Raw genomic sequence first — 17,065 nt, forward strand, 5'->3', positions numbered from 1 at the left:
TGAGTGTGAACAAAATTAATTCAAGCAGTGACAGAAGAGCAGACATTTCTCATTCCTTAATTTCAGTTAAGATAAATTCATTCTTTACAGCTTCCTTTACCTACCATCACACATCAGAAAATACATTCCTCCAGCTCTCATCTTGGACCAAGAAAGAATGATTAAATCCTAGTCTTTTTAGGATTGAAAACCAGAATGTGAGTGCAATTGGGATGGGGAACTCCTTTCATAAGGTAGACCTCTGCCTTGCTTGTGTCCTCAATCCCGCAGCTAGTTCTGAGAGGAGGTACAAGCACATTGTACATTACAAGTATATCAAGTTCAGATGTCCGCAGGATCTTTCAACTTCTTTCTCATGCAGCTCACTTTGTGTTTATGGTTTTAACAGTAACTGGCCAGGCCCTGAAAGGTAGCCATGTCATCATGCAACTTTCTGCTTATAGACATTGACTTTTGACCATTGTGGCTGTCACCAAGTAAAGAGAAAGAGTAACTGGAAGAGAGCAGCCTAAATGCCTTTCAGATTGCCTGAAGAAACTATCCAGTAGTCCAAAATCTTCTGGTTGTCTCCTTTTCCTCTGTTTAAGGGTTACTTCCTCCTCAAGCTTTTAGGTTGAATTTGAACAATTATTTCTGTTTTCTTCCTCTTTTTTCACATAGATTTTTTTTTTTTTTAAAAGTAGCAGATCACTGCATGTGACCAGTACAGAATAAATGGGATGATAAAGGTGATCACACCATTGTAAATCCATATGAAGACGCAAAATAAATCACTGCTGTAAATTGCAGTATAATTTTCAAGTGTACTGATGTAGTTATTTTAGGAAGTCAAATAATCTTTGTTCTAATGTGGTGTGAATGGCATCTTTTCTCTTTTGCCAGTGACAATCGGCAACTTCAACTCCTTTACTTGGAGTGCATCCTCTCCATGTTAAACAGCTCCTCTCCCAGCATGCGCCAGCACAAAGGATTCACTGATCTAATATGGTGAGTACAGCTGAAGACTAATGCAAATAGTCAGTTTGTGAGTATAAAAGGACCTTCTCCCCCCAGCCATACAAGCAAACCTGCGTTAAATCTCCAGATGTGAGCAGAGCTTGCTATTAACCTGCCATCAGTTCATTCTCTGCCTCCATACAAGATTGGTTGGAACCTCATGCTCAGTTAGTACGTTAAATCCCTGTAGTGAATTATCACTGTAATGAGGTCTAATGTGTTTAGCCAGAACAGAAAATCTCTTATGCTTTGTGCAGTAGTTCGGATTTGTGTGTGGCATTAAACACACAAATATCTTGCTTACCATAGGAGGGTCCTGTAGAGATTCTTACTGGTCTGATGCAGTAATACAGGAAGATAAGCAAAATTCATGTCAGATGGTGTGCTGGTGACCAGAAATGCTTATGACCTGCACTGTGTAAGGGCTGAGGCTAAATGGTCTTCATGGTGCTTCCACTTCATCAAGAAATTATCTTTTTAATACGCTTCACCAAAAAGACTTGATTTCTTCAGTGTTCATATCTGCCTCTAAAGTGTTTGATACCATCACCTCAGAGCAACTGAAATAATTATTTTCCCTCTTTTTGTTTGTAATAGTGCTTTTTTTATAGCATATGGATAATTTGAGTCATGGTAATAAAGCAAGAATGTAACTAATATGCAGTTGCTTGCAGTCCATGCCCACGCTGTGACCATGGCAGGTGATTGTGTTAAGAAAAGATATACGTGACTGTTAATGGCAAATGTGTTTCTTGTGTTCTTACTCTGTAATTTTTGAAATGGAAGTGTTTGACTTGGGCCCAATTCCAACGATGTAACATGCAGAGGCACTCGTTAACTTTCCTTGCTGTCCCAGGAAAATCAGTGGCTGCTGGACTGGGAAGTCTTCAGGTTGGTTACACTTGGCAGTCTTGCACAGGGACTCTGTGCTGAGGCCTCCAGGAGCTCTAATGCAAGAGCAGAATTCTCTCTTTCATGGCAAACCCACTTCAGAAGTTTCTGCCCTTGAATTTCACCCAGCCCTTTGTTTCTACTGATGTGACTGTCTGTGGGGCCATCCTATAAGCAAGGTCACTGAAATGATCTCGGCTAAAAGAAAACACTTCCTGTTTTGTTTTAAATTTACATCATTTTGATGATCTACTTCATGCTGCAAATCTACAGGTGTTTGTATCTGTATCAAGAGGGCAAGCCATCAGGGGCAGGACTTCTTAACCTGCATTGCTGCCAAGGAATATGCATCCACCAGCTACATGCTTAAGATGAAGTGGGGGAAAAACAAACCAAAACGCTAGGAAGACATGAAACAGTTTAAACTGCAAACGTCATTTTGAATATATAGCAGTATAAGTACACATTAATCCGGTAGCTGTCTAGTGAAGTTGTGAACCACAGTGATAGCTGTCTTTGTTCTTTAAGGAGCTGTTGCCAGCATGCACACAACTTTCTCTCTGGCTGGCACTTATAGTCAGTTCTCAACAGATGATAAAGAAGGGAGCAGACAGAGAAGATTTAGCTCTGTGTTCTTCTGACAGTATTCTCCATAGTTTGATACAGAAGCCCTTTGATGGGACTAAGATGTGTGGGGAATATGTTGCTGTTGTGAGTTGTGATTACGCCTGCTTCAAGGCAGGCACATTTCTTAAGCAGTGATTTCATATGTTTTGAAGTGTACCTGACTGGAGAAAGAAATGGAATAAGCAGTCTCAAAGTCATTATCTGATGTCTGATTAAAAGGTGTTTCTCTCTCTGTGACTTCAGGAAGCCAAGCTGTTTTAGCAAGCACATTAAGAGAAGCAGCAAAAGCTCTGTACTGCATAAAAATCTTGAGGAAAATAAGATTACCTATGAGGATACGTTACTTTTTATGCTGAATCATTACTTGTAATTGGGTGCTTGCTCTCGGTGCCTGCTTGAACCTCTGAGGCATGTGGGTGAAAATCAGGTTTGGGACTGCATTCTTGTGCAGCACTTGGCTTTTTAAATTAGTGTCTTGCAGACTGAAGTAAAATGTCGAGTGCGTGAGTGCAAAGCTGAAGTAACAGCTAATGGAGCAAAGTGCTGAGTTGGTTTTGGCTCTGGTTCTACAGAAGAGTGATCTGCTGGTGTGGAATCACTTAACTTGAATGTTCAGGCAGAAAGTCAGTTGAAGGAAGGACGGTGTTTTTAGTATGTAGCGGCATATGAGAAGTTACAGTGCACACTTTGAGTTACTGTAGAGAGCTTTAATTGTGTGCTCAAAAGCCAGGAAAACAGAGGCTCACAGCTAAGGATGCTAACTAAAATACCTGCATGCGCAGGTCAGCGATGCAACGTCAGACCTTCTAGTTAACATAGATTGGGTTATGGGTTTTGGTCAGGTTTTTTAGAGCTCCCAAGTTGGACTGAAGAAGAAACACTTAGCTGTAGAAACTTAGAATTTCTACCTTGTGAGAGGTTGCAGCCAGTGAAAGAGGCAGGCATGCTATCCTGTAAAGGACAGCACTGTACAGCAACATGAACTTGCAAAATCAGTAGCATGTTTATAAAGCACTCAAAAGTATTTCCATATGTACTGGCATGGCTGATACTGGCATAATTTGTTATTCTGTCTAACCACTGCACTTGACTGATCATTAAAACAGGAGTGTAGATCTCATTTAACTGTGGGCTATTTTCAGTCTGTTCCTGTGAGATTATTTTTTTCCAGTTACCATCTGCTGCTCTTCTCTTTCTCAGGAAGCAACTGTGTCCAGCCCTAGTAGTAATCCTGGGAAATCCAATCCATGACAAAACTATCACCTCTGCCCACAGCAGCATCTGCCTTGAGGCTGATTCACCTTCCTCAGGGATCTCTGATCATGGCCGGGGTTCAGGTTGCTCCTCCACAGCACCTGCCCTTAGTGGGCCTGTTGCACGGACCATATATTATATTGCCGCAGAACTGGTTCGACTGGTGGGGTCGGTGGAATCCATGAAGCCTGTACTGCAGTCTCTCTATCACCGGATATTGCTTTACCCACCACCTCAGCACCGAGTAGAAGCCATCAAAATTATGAAAGAGGTAGGATAATCACATGTGCAAATCCAGGCAGGTAAAGCAAAATGTTTATTTAACAGTAAATGTTGCTGATGTGTGCATACCGGTCCGTTCCATACCTTAGCACTAGGGATGTTGAAATTGCCCTTTCTGAGCACAGCTGTTACATCAAAGCCACTCTGACAGATATTTTTAGTTTTACAAAGTTGTGATAGCCTTATTTGTCTCCGTAATGCAAGCTGCTATGGCAACTCCATCAGTGTTCATGCTGTGGTACGGCATGGAGCAGATATTATCACTAAGTCATGACTGCTCTTTTGGGTGAGATACAGTACAGTGATCTAGTTCTCAACTACTTTGGCATCTTTCCCCACTCTCTGCTCTTGCTAGGAGACGACTTTCATCCTCACAGTGTAGTATTCCAGGCATTAAGGTGAATATGTGCTTTGATTACATGCCAGGTTTTTGAAACACAGTTTCTGTGAGCTTTTGTAGAACAGCCACAAGGAAGCTGCCAAAGTCTTGAGCGGCCATGTCAAGACCAGTCCGTTCTGGCCTCCTGCCCAGTGCCTCTGACAGCACTGGAACTGGAGCACTGTGAGACTTCTTTGAGCAGCAGCTGAAATCACGGGCTTTTCCATTTCACATGGGTGGCTTTTTTCTCGTGTTGTGGAACACAAGGCAACTTAGGTAATGTGTAGGAACAGTTGTCTCTCTTAGAGGATTTTTGTTCTAGCTTGTGCATACCTAGGCTGTTTGTCTGAAGATCTGTCCTGACACCACAGCCACCCACTGGGTTGTTGTTTGAGCTGGCAGTCACCCTGGCACTTGTCTCCCTCTAATTTTAAACAGTAGCAAGATGACAATTGAAGTTTTAGGAAAGGCTCAATCTAATGTTTCCTGCAGGACACATCTGTTGCCTCTTTATGCTTACTAACATGGGCTTGTTTGTAAAGCCTTCTCCTTGTATTCCCTGGTGGGCAGTAACAGGATGCCACCCAGCAGGCTGAGTCAGAAGGAATCACTTTGCCTCTCTGTGCATGACTCTTACCATTTTGTAACTGGGTGATTGAAGAGAAAGGCTCCCTTTGATATGTGATATAATGCAAGATACTTGCTCTATATTTAGGCATAAAGATTGTCTTGTGTGCAGTATCAGTTGACACACACTCAGTAAAAAATGTAAAGAGCTGGAGAACATTCTATATGTGATTCTTGTTGAATGTTCTGCTCTTCTCTGTCTGCTTTTCTGCTTTCAAAAAGAGAAAAAGTAGCTTTAATAAGTAGAACATCAGTGTGCTGTTCTCTTTTGCTGTGAGAAATTACAGTACTGCTACCTCAGGTTCCAGGGCTTCATAGAACTATGACTCATTTATTGTGTTTAAATAATGCTTAGATAATCCTCTAGTAACTTCGGTTTCCTTTCCTTTCAGATACTTGGCAGTCCTCGGCAGCTTTGTGATTTGGCGGGGCCCTGCTCTTCTGAATCAGAATCCAGGAAGAGGTCTATTTCTAAAAGGAAATCCCACCTGGATCTTCTCAAGCTGTACGCTTTGTTTCCTCCTTTAGCCTCTTCTCTCTTAAACCTGTGCACACAGGACACTTGACCACTTGTACCTTCAGAAGCATACCCAAATACGAGCCAGGATATCTCCCTGGTTAAATAAGCTGTGAAAATGGAAGAGGGGGTAAAAGCTCTTACTGGTTTGTCGTCAGTCTGGGCCTGTTTGTAAAGGCATAGATAACTTGTGGAGTTTGCCAAAATACCCGAATATGTTGGTTTACAGATGGAAGTTCTTGGGTTTGGGTCCCTAACATTGCAATGAAATAACTGTGTGCTTATTTAGAGGTACATTTCCAAGATGGTCAAAGGAGGTAATCAAAAATTTAGACATTGTCAGATTGAGCAAGAAGGATTCTCAGTTGTTATAAAGATCGTGTCTTGTAGATAAGATAATTTTCAGGACATAGGTGGCTTTAAATTTAGCTTCAGTTGGGTGTTGAGGGTTTTTTTCAGTGTAAGTGCTTGTCTATAAGGGAAAATGTGCTGTGCATGCTGATACAAATGCACGGTAACTGCTTCCCTGGCTGGCGCTCCCTTTACAGAATGGCCGTGTCCACATGGCATACTTAATAATTTGTTCTAATACTAGTTGTCCTTCTCAGGAATAGTCTTACAGGATAATTTCAGTTCTTTTTTTTCCTGGTTATGGAGGGTTGGTGTTGAATAATAGTGACATTTGCTCACTGTATGTGCTGCGTCACTTATATATACTCTGTTTTAATTGCAGTATCATGGATGGGATGACAGAAGCGTGCATCAAAGGTGGTATTGAAGCATGTTATGCTTCAGTGTCCTGCATCTTTGCCCTGCTTGGAGCCTTAGATGAGCTGAGCCAAGGGAGGGGTCTTACTGAAGAGCAGATCCAGCTGTTGCTCCGACGCACTGAAGAATTGAAGGATGGGACTGAGACGAGCAGGGACTCCATGGAGATCAATGATGCTGACTTTAGGTGGCAGAGGCGCATCCTGTCCTCAGAAAATCCTGCCTGGGAATCAGGAAATGAGAAGAGTCCTGATATTAGCATTAGCGTTACCACAGACACTGGTCAGACCACTTTGGAAGGGGATATGGGACAGACAACTCCAGAGGATAATCCAGAAAGCCAAAAGAACTCACTGCCATCTCCAGCTGGACACGAAAGCAAAGAGATTCATTATAGAGAACCAGAGTCAGAAACCATCGACCAGCCAGATGTTGTTCAGAGAAGCCACACCATAGTCTATCCAGATATAACTAACTTCTTATCAGTTGATTGCAAGACCCGGTCCTATGGATCCAGATACAGTGAAAGTAACTTCAGTGTAGATGACCAGGACCTTTCTAGGACTGAGTTTGATTCATGCGATCAGTACTCCATGGCAGCAGAGAAGGACTCGGGCAGGTCAGATGTCTCAGACATAGGCTCTGACAATTGCTCCCTGGCAGATGAGGAGCAGACACCACGGGATTGTCCAGGTCACAGGTCCTTACGTACTGCTGCTCTCTCTCTGAAACTGCTGAAAAACCAAGAAGCAGATCAGCACAGTGCACGGCTGTTTATCCAGTCACTTGAAGCTCTTCTTCCTCGGCTTATAGCTCTCCCCAGCATAGAGGAGGTGGATGGAGCACTGCAGAGTTTCTCTTCAACATTCTGCTCAGGTTTGCAAGCAAATATTTACTGTCTAACCAGCATGCACACAGTGACAGCACTGTACACAGATTCTCTTGTAGGATTTCATCTTCAGAGGACATATCCAGAATAAGGAGGTTTGTGCTTTACAAAGCACATTCCTGCACAGCAGCACATTTCATTTAGGGCAAAGCAAATTAAATATGCAGGCACTGATTCAAAGGGAGGTCAATCCATTGACCCTTAACAGGCTCTGGATTACGTCCTCAGTCAATAGAGAAATCGAATTTTCTGTAGTGAGACATCTCTTCACAGGTTTGTGAAGGTCTCTTGAGAAGATTTGCACATGCTGTCATTAAAGAGAGGCTGGGCTTGTCCCTTAGCATGAAAGGGGTGAGGAGAGGACTATCACCTGTTTTGAAACAGGTTTAAGTAGCTTAGTACATCACTGCATTACTATTAGTAATGCCAGCCTCGCAAAGGCGGTGATAAAAATTCCACAGGAGTAAGCTCTTGAAAGGATAAGAAAAGAGGAACGACTCTCTTCTTCTTCACTCTTTTGTTTTTCTTAATATTGCTCTCTGTCATGACAGGAAACGCAAAGCTCAAAGCCCAGACCAAGTAAAAAATAGTTAAAGATCATACCTTTTAAGAGATTAAATACCTGCAGTTCTTTCAGGATTAGAACCTTTGGAATCTTGAACTTGTCAGTCAAACAGAAAACCGCCATGGAGAGGCTAGTTTGTCCTGTTGATAGTATATTTAAAATGTGTACAAATATATACATTTTTAGAACGTTTTCTTTTTCTTGACAGTAGCCAAAGTGGAAATGTTTGTTAAAATATATTTCTCTGTTTCTTTAACTTCATTCACCACAATTGCCTTTCCTGTTGCTCCTCTCCTGATCATTGCTTCATTCATCTGTGCTCTCTCACACACATTAAACTCATGCAGAGTCAGAAGGGATGCTTCCGATCATCATATAGCATAATTTAGATATGAAGCTGGGTGAATAAGCTGATATTCCTGATGTGCTGTTTAAATGCTGCCCAAATAAGCCCTAATTCAGGAAGATGGTAGAGTACATTTTGAAGAAACATTGGCCATGCTCTGTCTCAGAAAGGAGGTATCTTAAAGGGAATGTTAATATTAGTTACATTCCTAACTGAGGTGCTCAAAAGCATCCTTTCTGTCACAAGGGATTTCTCTTTCCTAAAAAAGAGTGATCTTGAGGTTATGCCAAAAGACCAGGACTACAACTCTAGCTCAAACTTTTGTGCACCGGTTCCCTCGTGCATGAATGAGTATAGCACTTCTTTTCTCTTTCGTCTGTCAAATCCCTTTAGAACGTTTTAAAGCATTGGAAGAGGTAGACCTAGCAGACTTCTAGATTTTTAAGGCTTAACGTGTCTGTTGTTGTCATTCAGTATGACTAATACGTTGAGAAAGTTGGAAGAATATCACTCGATTTCTGCATTAAGTCTGTAATTTCTGATTTGTGCATCTCTCTTGAAAAGATACCTAATCTTGGAATTAGACTATGGAGTTGAGAAAGACCTTTCACTTTCCTAAGAAAACCACCCCCACAGCTGAATTTGTACTTGAAAATATACACTGTTTTCAGTATGATTAGAAGATGCCACTCCGTAAAGAATCATGGAAAAATAGAGTAGCAATTTACTGTATTAAAATATCTTGGAAGAGGTATCCTGGTGTTTTTGTAGAGCTGTGGCTGTTAGAGTTGTAATTTTATGCTCTCACAAGATCTGTGCGATTCATGTTCCAGTTGGACACCTGGAATGAGACTCAATCCAGCTGAAACAATCCCTTAACTTGAACCTCAGATCTTAAGCAAAAGCCCATCCGTCCTGCTGAGGTGAGGACTTGTGTTCCTGTGTAGGTGAGAGAGGTGTGAGTTTGAAGACCTGTAGAGAGAGATGTACTCCAGCTGACACACATGTCTGGGGGTAGGAGCTGGAGAGGTGGAGAGCTTCCAAGGCACCAGTCTGGTCTGCCTCTGGAGGAACATTTGAGTCTGTACTTCAGGACTCCTTTGTCAGCACCAACGCTTCAAGGCACAAATGAGGGGATGAAGTTAGAGGAACTGGCCCTATTCGTTGTACGTACAACAGCTATCCATGTACAATTCCTCAAGAATACGCTAGGAAATTTGAGTATTGGTTAAGATTCAAGTTGAGAAGAGAGACAGGTGCAGTTCTGAGACCAGCCAGTATGGAAGCAGTATTTTTGTGTTTCTGAGAGACCTTATTTAACTGCTTTGTTTCATTTTTCAATTTTTGTTACTCTTTGGAGGAAAAGTACATTAGCTACAATTTAGTAGTCTTTCCTAAATTAGTAGGAAATAGTATTGTAATATTATTATGTTATCGTGGGATTGAAAAGCAATGAAAGGAGGAATTTGAAGCACTGGCATGGGAGTATAAGCATTGAAAAAGTGAAGTCAGCTAAGCAGAGTTACAGTGAAATTAAGATTTGGAAGTCAGTTTGTTAAAAGCCTTCCTAATCTACAGTCATCTTTCCTCAGAAAGTTCCTCCTTGTTGCTAGATAAAACCAATGTCAAAAAATTACTCAGTGGCACTGGAGTGTGATGTCTATCTTAAAAAATACCAAATTATCTAAAAATCCTCAACGTTATCTTGACTTGCACAAAAAATTACGTTTGCGTTTTTTCAGGACCTCCTTTTACCTGGCTGATTTGAATGAACTGTTGTCTCTGTTAAGACAGTGCGCTAACCTCATTGTTTATTATAGCTGGCAGATTTTTGTAATTAAAGTTGATGATCAGTATTCTCTTGATTCAGACATAACTATTCTCATGAACTGCAGCATCAAGGCATTAATTCTAAAAATTATGTGCTATTGTGTGAATAATCATAGCAAACATTTTTAGCACCTCTTTTCAGTTTTGATTCCGTAGCTTTTAGTGGCGAGGTTTTTATGTTGGTAAGCATCATTGTAAGTTTATGCATCAGCTAATCTGCTTTTGAGATCTCAGCATCTCTCACATGCAGTTGTTTATTTTCACATATTTTAGAGGAAATTAGGGATCATATTTTTCCCAAACACTTTTGGGTTCTCAGGTACATACCCACTATGTAGTAGCCACTTTCATATGCAGTTATACACCTTCCTTTTTAATTGCAGACTTGTATCAAACATTGCACAATTTTTTAAATATTTTAATTCAAAATAAAGTAGGCTTTTTTTATTCCTTTTACATACCTCTCTGCCTTGAGGTTTTTATTACTCTAGCATATTCTAGTCCCCGAGGTACATATTTGAGAGATAAGGCATCAAATCAATATATTCTAGCTACATCAATATCATGATCCTCCATCCAACAAAGTGTTAAGATGCATCTTTGCCTTCAGTGATGAAGGAGTCACTGGAGCTACTCACAGGCTACTTTCAAGCACACGGTTGCAGTTTTGGTACTAGGTAAAGATTCTCTGTTAACGTTCACCACGAGAAATCTACCCGAAGCGCACGCCAACCCATCTGGGTATGGTTTGTGGCTAGCCCTATCACCTCTCTTCCACAAAGGTTGCTCCCTTGAACAGCTATTCATTTTTTTAGACCCACCCTGGAACAGTTACTCTCTTTCTAAATCCACCCCCAAACAGTTACTCACCTTATCCACGCCCCCAAAGTGACGACAGTGGAAAGTCCGAGAAGGCAGCAGCACAGAGCTTGCAAACCCTCACGAGGCAAGAAAAACATTTGCTTCTTTTCTGTGTGTGGATTTTTTATTTTATTTTTTTTAATGTTGATGCTTTGTTGTATTTTGTCTAAGAAGAGGTATGAGCTTTATGGTGGGAGGAATATTTTCACGGTAAACCACTGCAGAGGTTAAGAAATGACACAGCTTTGCTTCATCATGTAACTAACATTGGAAGCTGTTTTTTTGTTTCATTTCAAGCGTTCCTCTAGGATAAAGCTTAATCTTTAATCTTCCCTAATTGACATTATATGAATGGATTTCACAGTTGATGTGAAAACCATGAAATATTGTGGGTCGGGGGGGGGGGGGGCTAACATTTCTGGATTTTTTTCATGGCTCAAACTAGACATCATGGCTATTCAATTAGGTATTGCTCATACTGGATTTATGTTTTTCTACCAGTAGGTCAGCTATCTTAGATGAAAATGTGTGTGCTGTCCATCCTACCTGGGAAGAAGGGATTGTGCCACTGGGCATGGTTGTAGGCTGTCGTTTCGTACAAATAGTGTTTTCAGGAGTATTGAGCGCTTACAGGTGTCTTATGGGTCTGAGAGAGCTCGAAGTGCTCAGCTGTCTGCCTTAGAAAGCAGGTCTTGTGTGAACTAAACAGGGCGAGTTCCAGCCAGCTTGGCCTCCAGATATTTGTCCACATACCTCTAGGCCATGGAGAGAACGGTGATTACAACCTGATCCTGCAAGGTGCTGAGAACTCCAGTCTCCATCCAACAACTCACTTAGCCAGGACAGATTTACAGGGGGGGGGTTCAAAGGGCTGTCACCCTCGTTAGCATCGTTTGGTGCAGTGTATGCTCAGTTAAGTACACAGGCTTTGCCTCTGCCCCTTCCCACCTCACCTTTCCAGGTAGCACTGCAGATGTATCCTACCCTTTGCTTTGTACCTGGCAGTCATCCCAAGGAATGCTGGTGCTCCTTGTGTATTTCAGATTTAGCGTGTTGCTTTGCTGGAGTGGGACTGGAGTGTTCAGTTTGCCTTGCAGCACTGCATTCTAGATGGACTACTTATTTTTTCTATTCCCTGTTCTAGTACATTTAGTAGAGTAATTTCTACTGATGATTCATTAACTATTCTAGCAATCTGTTACCGCTGAAATGCTAGGGTTAGTTTCTGATTCTTTTTTTTCCAGGCAAAATCTATGTAAAATGTGAGAGCTCACATGATGTTTTTGTTAGGTATGATGCACTCACCAGGATTCGAGGGAAACCTAAATTTCAACTTCCAGACGCTGATGAATGCAGACAGTCTCTACATGGTCTCGCATTACACTCTGCTGCTCAACCTAAAGTTGTCCAACTCGGATTACTACAGGAAGAAGCCTGCCCAAGCCCCTGTGTTGCTGGTGAGTTGGGGAATATGGGAAAACTGTTAAAAAAGGAAAATTTGTTTGCTTCCTTTCACATAAAACAGCCACACGTAAAGCCTTCAGGCTGCGTGCTAAGTGGAGAAATAATAATCGCAAATGAAGCGTTCTCCAAGCTGCTTATGAATCTTGCATGATAAATGTCTTGCATCTGAATTACACAGCTTCTCTGTAATTCTGCGGGGAATGAGTGCTGCTTACCGATTATCACTAAAGTAGCAATCATTTTGATGGATATTCTGTCTTCAGAACAGATCTTCGTTAGCATCATGTGGTACAGCAAGTCCTGTTTGTGCACATTATCAAGGGACATACCTTCATCTTGCAACTACTTTTGAGCATAATGACAAATTTCTTGCTTAATACTTAATTTGTATTTACGCAGATGAAGATGTGGGAAGTTAGAGTGAAAAATAATTAGGTTTTAGTAATAAGAACTGATTATTTTTGTGGCACCTGGGATTCCTCAGCTTCTTGGGCTTTTTAAAAATTGTTTGAAGGCTGCAGTAGTTATAAAGCATGAATCTATGTTTTTCAGCTAAGTTACCCCAGAGAAGTCATTTCAGAGTTTTCCTAAAAAATAAAAAAATCAGTGATATATGGAACAAAAAAATGGAAAACAAAAAATTACTGTCAAAATTTAGCATTATTGCTGAACTTCCCAAGAAAGAGAATTTATATTCTAGAAGACCTCAAAACCAAGTGGGTTTTAACATCGTCATCAGTTCTGGTGTGTTCCTCAGCAGCTGCGAGAGGAAATCTGTGACCCAGAACCTTCTCTGGGGGCAGCACTACGCACAACAGGCCTGAGCACGACCTAAGTGGTGTTGAAAATAGTTCTGATCTCTGATTGGGCTCCAGTTCATCTGTGATGACTGTTCAGTGCAGAAGGGACTTGTTGCTGGACAGGCAGCATTAGATGACACAACTTCTTTTTTGGGGAATTTAGATCCTACCCCTACCTTGTGGAAACAGCGAGAGATCAGCACGTCCCATTGTCACTGTGCAAGAACTGTCGTTATGGTTTACATCTTGCGTGAACTGCAATAAGAGAAGGGAAAGCTCCCTTGTTCATGTCATCCTCCACTATAGAGACACACTGAGGTCCTCGGTTAATTCTTAGTTTTGCATAACTTCATTTCTACTCCTGCGTTCCCTTAACGCTCCGGAGTAGATCTAGGAGCTGAGGCTTATGCTGTAGGGCTTACTGTTGTCTTACATCTGGCTTTTATGGTTGTCTGCAGAAGGAGTTCATGAAGCAGGTCCAGTCCAGTGGAGTGTTGATGGTATTTTCCCAGGCCTGGGTTGAAGAACTGTACCACCAGGTACTGGAAAGGAACATGCTGGGAGAAGCTGGGTACTGGGGAAGCCCTGAAGAGCACAGCCTTCCACTTATCACCATGCTGACAGGTCAGTACTATGTTATGGTGGCAAGGCTAACTTCCAAACACGTGTCTAAAACAAGCTACAATAACACACTGCTGTAACATGCTGCTTCATTGCATTACATACGGAACAGCATGTCATCATGCAACACGTGGTGTTTCATGAAATTACCAGTAGAGAAGGAATCGGACTTAACTGTGGCAGGTATTTTAGTGTTTGTTTTGGATCAGACAGAAAGCTTTTGAAGCATGCGTTTAAAAACGAGCTGTCCGTGGGAGGCAGGGGGAGTAGGTTTGTTCACTGAGCCAATACATCTCTTAATTCTGTCCAGCTTCAGTTCTGGTAGACTTGGTACCTGTTAATGGTAAGTGGCAAGGCTGCTGTTGTCTTGATGTCATAACAAAGCCATTTCAGTGTGCCCGTGGTGTGGTACAAATATAAATAGCAGCATCTGATCCTGGAAGCCTTCCACAGATTGGGCTCCCCTTGCTTCAGATTTGTGCTATGCCAGGGCTATGCCAAATGGTGCTAGAGAGAAGCTGAAAACCTGGAGCACCTGTAGCGAATGCTTAAAAACAATCCTTAGCTTCATTTGAGGGGAAAGCATCAAATTGTGTCAGCTGAAAGGCAGCAGGCTGTATTGAGATAAAATACGCAGTCTGCTTGAATGTGTATCCTGTATGATGACAAAGAGGTAATTAAAACAGTATGTGCAGGGAGAACACTGGCTTCAGCTGAGCCGTTAACTGGTAATCAGAGGGCACGGCTCTGAAAGTTTTTTGCTGACTGTATTGAGCTCAGTGTTGCTTTTAGCTGTTGAGCTGGGAAGCTGAAAGAAACACTTTGGAAAAACAATAGTCATGAAGTATGTGGAGAAGAGACAGACAGAGAGGGGCTGCTAGAAGGGAAATAAGCCTGACGTCCCTAACGTTAAAGCCTCTGTGAGAAGCTGGTCTTTTGTTGTGTTGGAGAAAGGGTTGTATGTCTTTTGTTGAGATTGAACCTACATAGGTCTACTAAAAATCACATTTAGGACATAGGACCCCAGTGCATCTTGAGCACCCAGACTGAGGTCTAGGAACGTCTAGATACAGGATTTAGCAAGATTTGAAAGGTTAAACTAAGAAATGTGGAGATTTAAGGGTGTGGGAAGTTCTGAACTGTAAGAAATGCTGTGAAATCTTTGCTGAGGGTTCTGTTGACTGTGTACCTTTGGAGACGGAGGGTGGCTTTTGAGAGTGGGATATTTCCCCTCTTCAAGGAAACGTTGGTTATTCTGGGTAAAGCATAAGATGCCACAGCTCATGTTTATGCCAAGGCTACAGAAGGCTGCCAAAAAAGAGCAACTACAAAGCATACCTGAGAAGTCAGGAGTGCTAGTACTTATTTGAACAAAAGTCAGTAGGAGATGCTTTCCTTATACTGTCTATGTATTGAACAGTAACGTGTTGATTTTTAATGTTCTGGCAGACATCGATGGCTTGGGAAGCAGTGCAATTGGTGGGCAGTTGATGGCATCTGCTTCAGCTCAATCTCCTCTTTCCCAAAACCGGAAGCCGGACGATTCTGTTGTTGCAGGTAATAAGACTGTATTGTAAGCACAAGTGTATCTGCCAGCAGTGGGTCGTTAACATACCATAAGCATATTCAGATAAATTGTGTGTTAGAACAACAATTTAAGGGTTGAGGGAAGTATGTTGGTACATCCTACATGTGAATTGGTAGTCCAGCATGCAGAGGACAAATATGACTTTTTTTTTTTTTCCACTGATCATAAAACTGCTGTTGTGTCATTTTCCAGTACTGGTAGTAATGCATTTCTTACTTCAGGAGTTGCTTTTGCCCGATACCTTTTAATCGGCTGTTGGAAGAACTTGATTGACACTTTGTCCACACCACTGACTGGCCGCATGGCAGGCAGCTCCAAGGGGCTGGCCTTCATCTTGGGAGCAGAAGGAGCCAAGGAGCAGAACCAAAAGGAGAAGGACTCCATCTGCGTCAGCCTGGATGGACTGAGGAGGGCAGCCCGGCTGAGCTGTGCTCTAGGTACTGCTGCATGTGGGATGTCATGGCAGACTCATAAAATAGGATGGTAACTTTCCTTGAAGGAATTTGGGAGAGAGAAGAGCAGCATCCTGTTCCAGTCTTGGATATGAACATGGAGTGTAGGATTCCCCATAGAGTGCACCTGCCCTACAGCATAGACATAACCAGCCAACTTTCCTTGACACAATCTGTTGTTGAGATTGCATGGGACTGGGGAGGAAATGCCGGTTAAACACTAATTGTGGTGTTGCTTTACAGGAGTTGCTGCTAACTGTGCATCTGCACTTGCCCAAATGGCTGCTGCCTCTTGTGTCCAAGAAGAGAAAGAGGAAAAAGAAATCCAAGAGCCCAGTGATACTATAGCTCAAGGTAAACGTGTGATTAAATTACTTACCTTATCTCAAATTGCCTGCAAAGATGCAACTGGAAAGTACTTTGCTACGCATAGTAGAGCAGAGGGGAGTGCCACTGCTGTGCACCACTCACTTGTAGGCATAGGGGATGTATGTCTAGAGGCTTCAGTACCTGTCCTGCTGTCCTAGATTCTTAACATTATCTCACACTAATTACGTTCTACATGGAACTGAAATCAGTGGAACAACAGATAAGCCAACAGCATTTTTGAAACGTGCGCTTTTTAAGCCTTGTGATACTAGTACAACCAGAGGGCGTCAGAGAAACAATATTTCTTTTTCAATGTGTTGGGTGGTGATATAAGCTGAGTTTGCGTCCCTCTCCCTGTCTTGGATATACATCCTTGGTTGACTTTTGTCATCATCAGATATTTAAAACTGTTTCTGAATCATGTTAAATGAAGCTGGAATAAAAAAATTGTATATTTATAACGAGTAAAAAGTTCTGCATGACTATACCACTACCTCAAACCCAGTGGAAGTCAGTAAAGTTAATTGTTATCTCCAATGGCTGTTTGGAGAAGCACATAAAATTTGTCTGATGACATCTGATTTCTAATGGCAAGAAGCCCGTAACAAAACAGCAGCATAGCACAAATGACCCTGCTTGGCACTTAAATTTGGTGTCTTGGTAGAGAAAAGAAAACTGACTGTGCCTGAGCACAGACTAGCTTTTGACCACTCTGCTAGATATGACTGAAGTGAGTTGGCCAGGCCACCGTGAAGCAAAGAGGAGGCAGTAGCAGTGGCCAGAGGCCAACAGATCTGTTCTGTGAAAGCCTGCAAAGCTTCAAAATGTGTTTCCATTCCAATGCAGTATGAAAACTAAGCCTTTTCAGAGATTCTCAGGAAAAAGAATGAGGTCCCAGTGCTTGTTGTTCAGATCAGGATTAGTTTTGCTTTGACAAGA

General features: G+C 41.9%; 1 protein-coding gene across 1 annotated transcript in view; it reads left to right on the plus strand.

Moving 5' to 3' along the window:
- Nucleotides 1–17,065, plus strand: part of KIAA1244 (KIAA1244 ortholog) — a gene marked incomplete at its 5' end in the record, with an annotated part of 87,624 nt that overhangs the window by 44,369 nt on the left and 26,190 nt on the right. Inside the window, 9 exons of the mRNA XM_009695477.1 lie at nt 883–987; nt 3,715–4,039; nt 5,449–5,561; nt 6,307–7,217; nt 12,123–12,289; nt 13,555–13,720; nt 15,167–15,274; nt 15,527–15,742; nt 16,001–16,111. Coding sequence (XP_009693779.1) covers nt 883–987; nt 3,715–4,039; nt 5,449–5,561; nt 6,307–7,217; nt 12,123–12,289; nt 13,555–13,720; nt 15,167–15,274; nt 15,527–15,742; nt 16,001–16,111 — 2,222 coding nt within the window. The remainder of the gene's footprint in view (nt 1–882; nt 988–3,714; nt 4,040–5,448; nt 5,562–6,306; nt 7,218–12,122; nt 12,290–13,554; nt 13,721–15,166; nt 15,275–15,526; nt 15,743–16,000; nt 16,112–17,065) is intronic.

Source organism: Cariama cristata, unplaced genomic scaffold, assembly GCF_000690535.1.
Source record: "Cariama cristata isolate BGI_N322 unplaced genomic scaffold, ASM69053v1 scaffold1702, whole genome shotgun sequence".
NCBI lineage: Eukaryota > Metazoa > Chordata > Aves > Cariamiformes > Cariamidae > Cariama > Cariama cristata.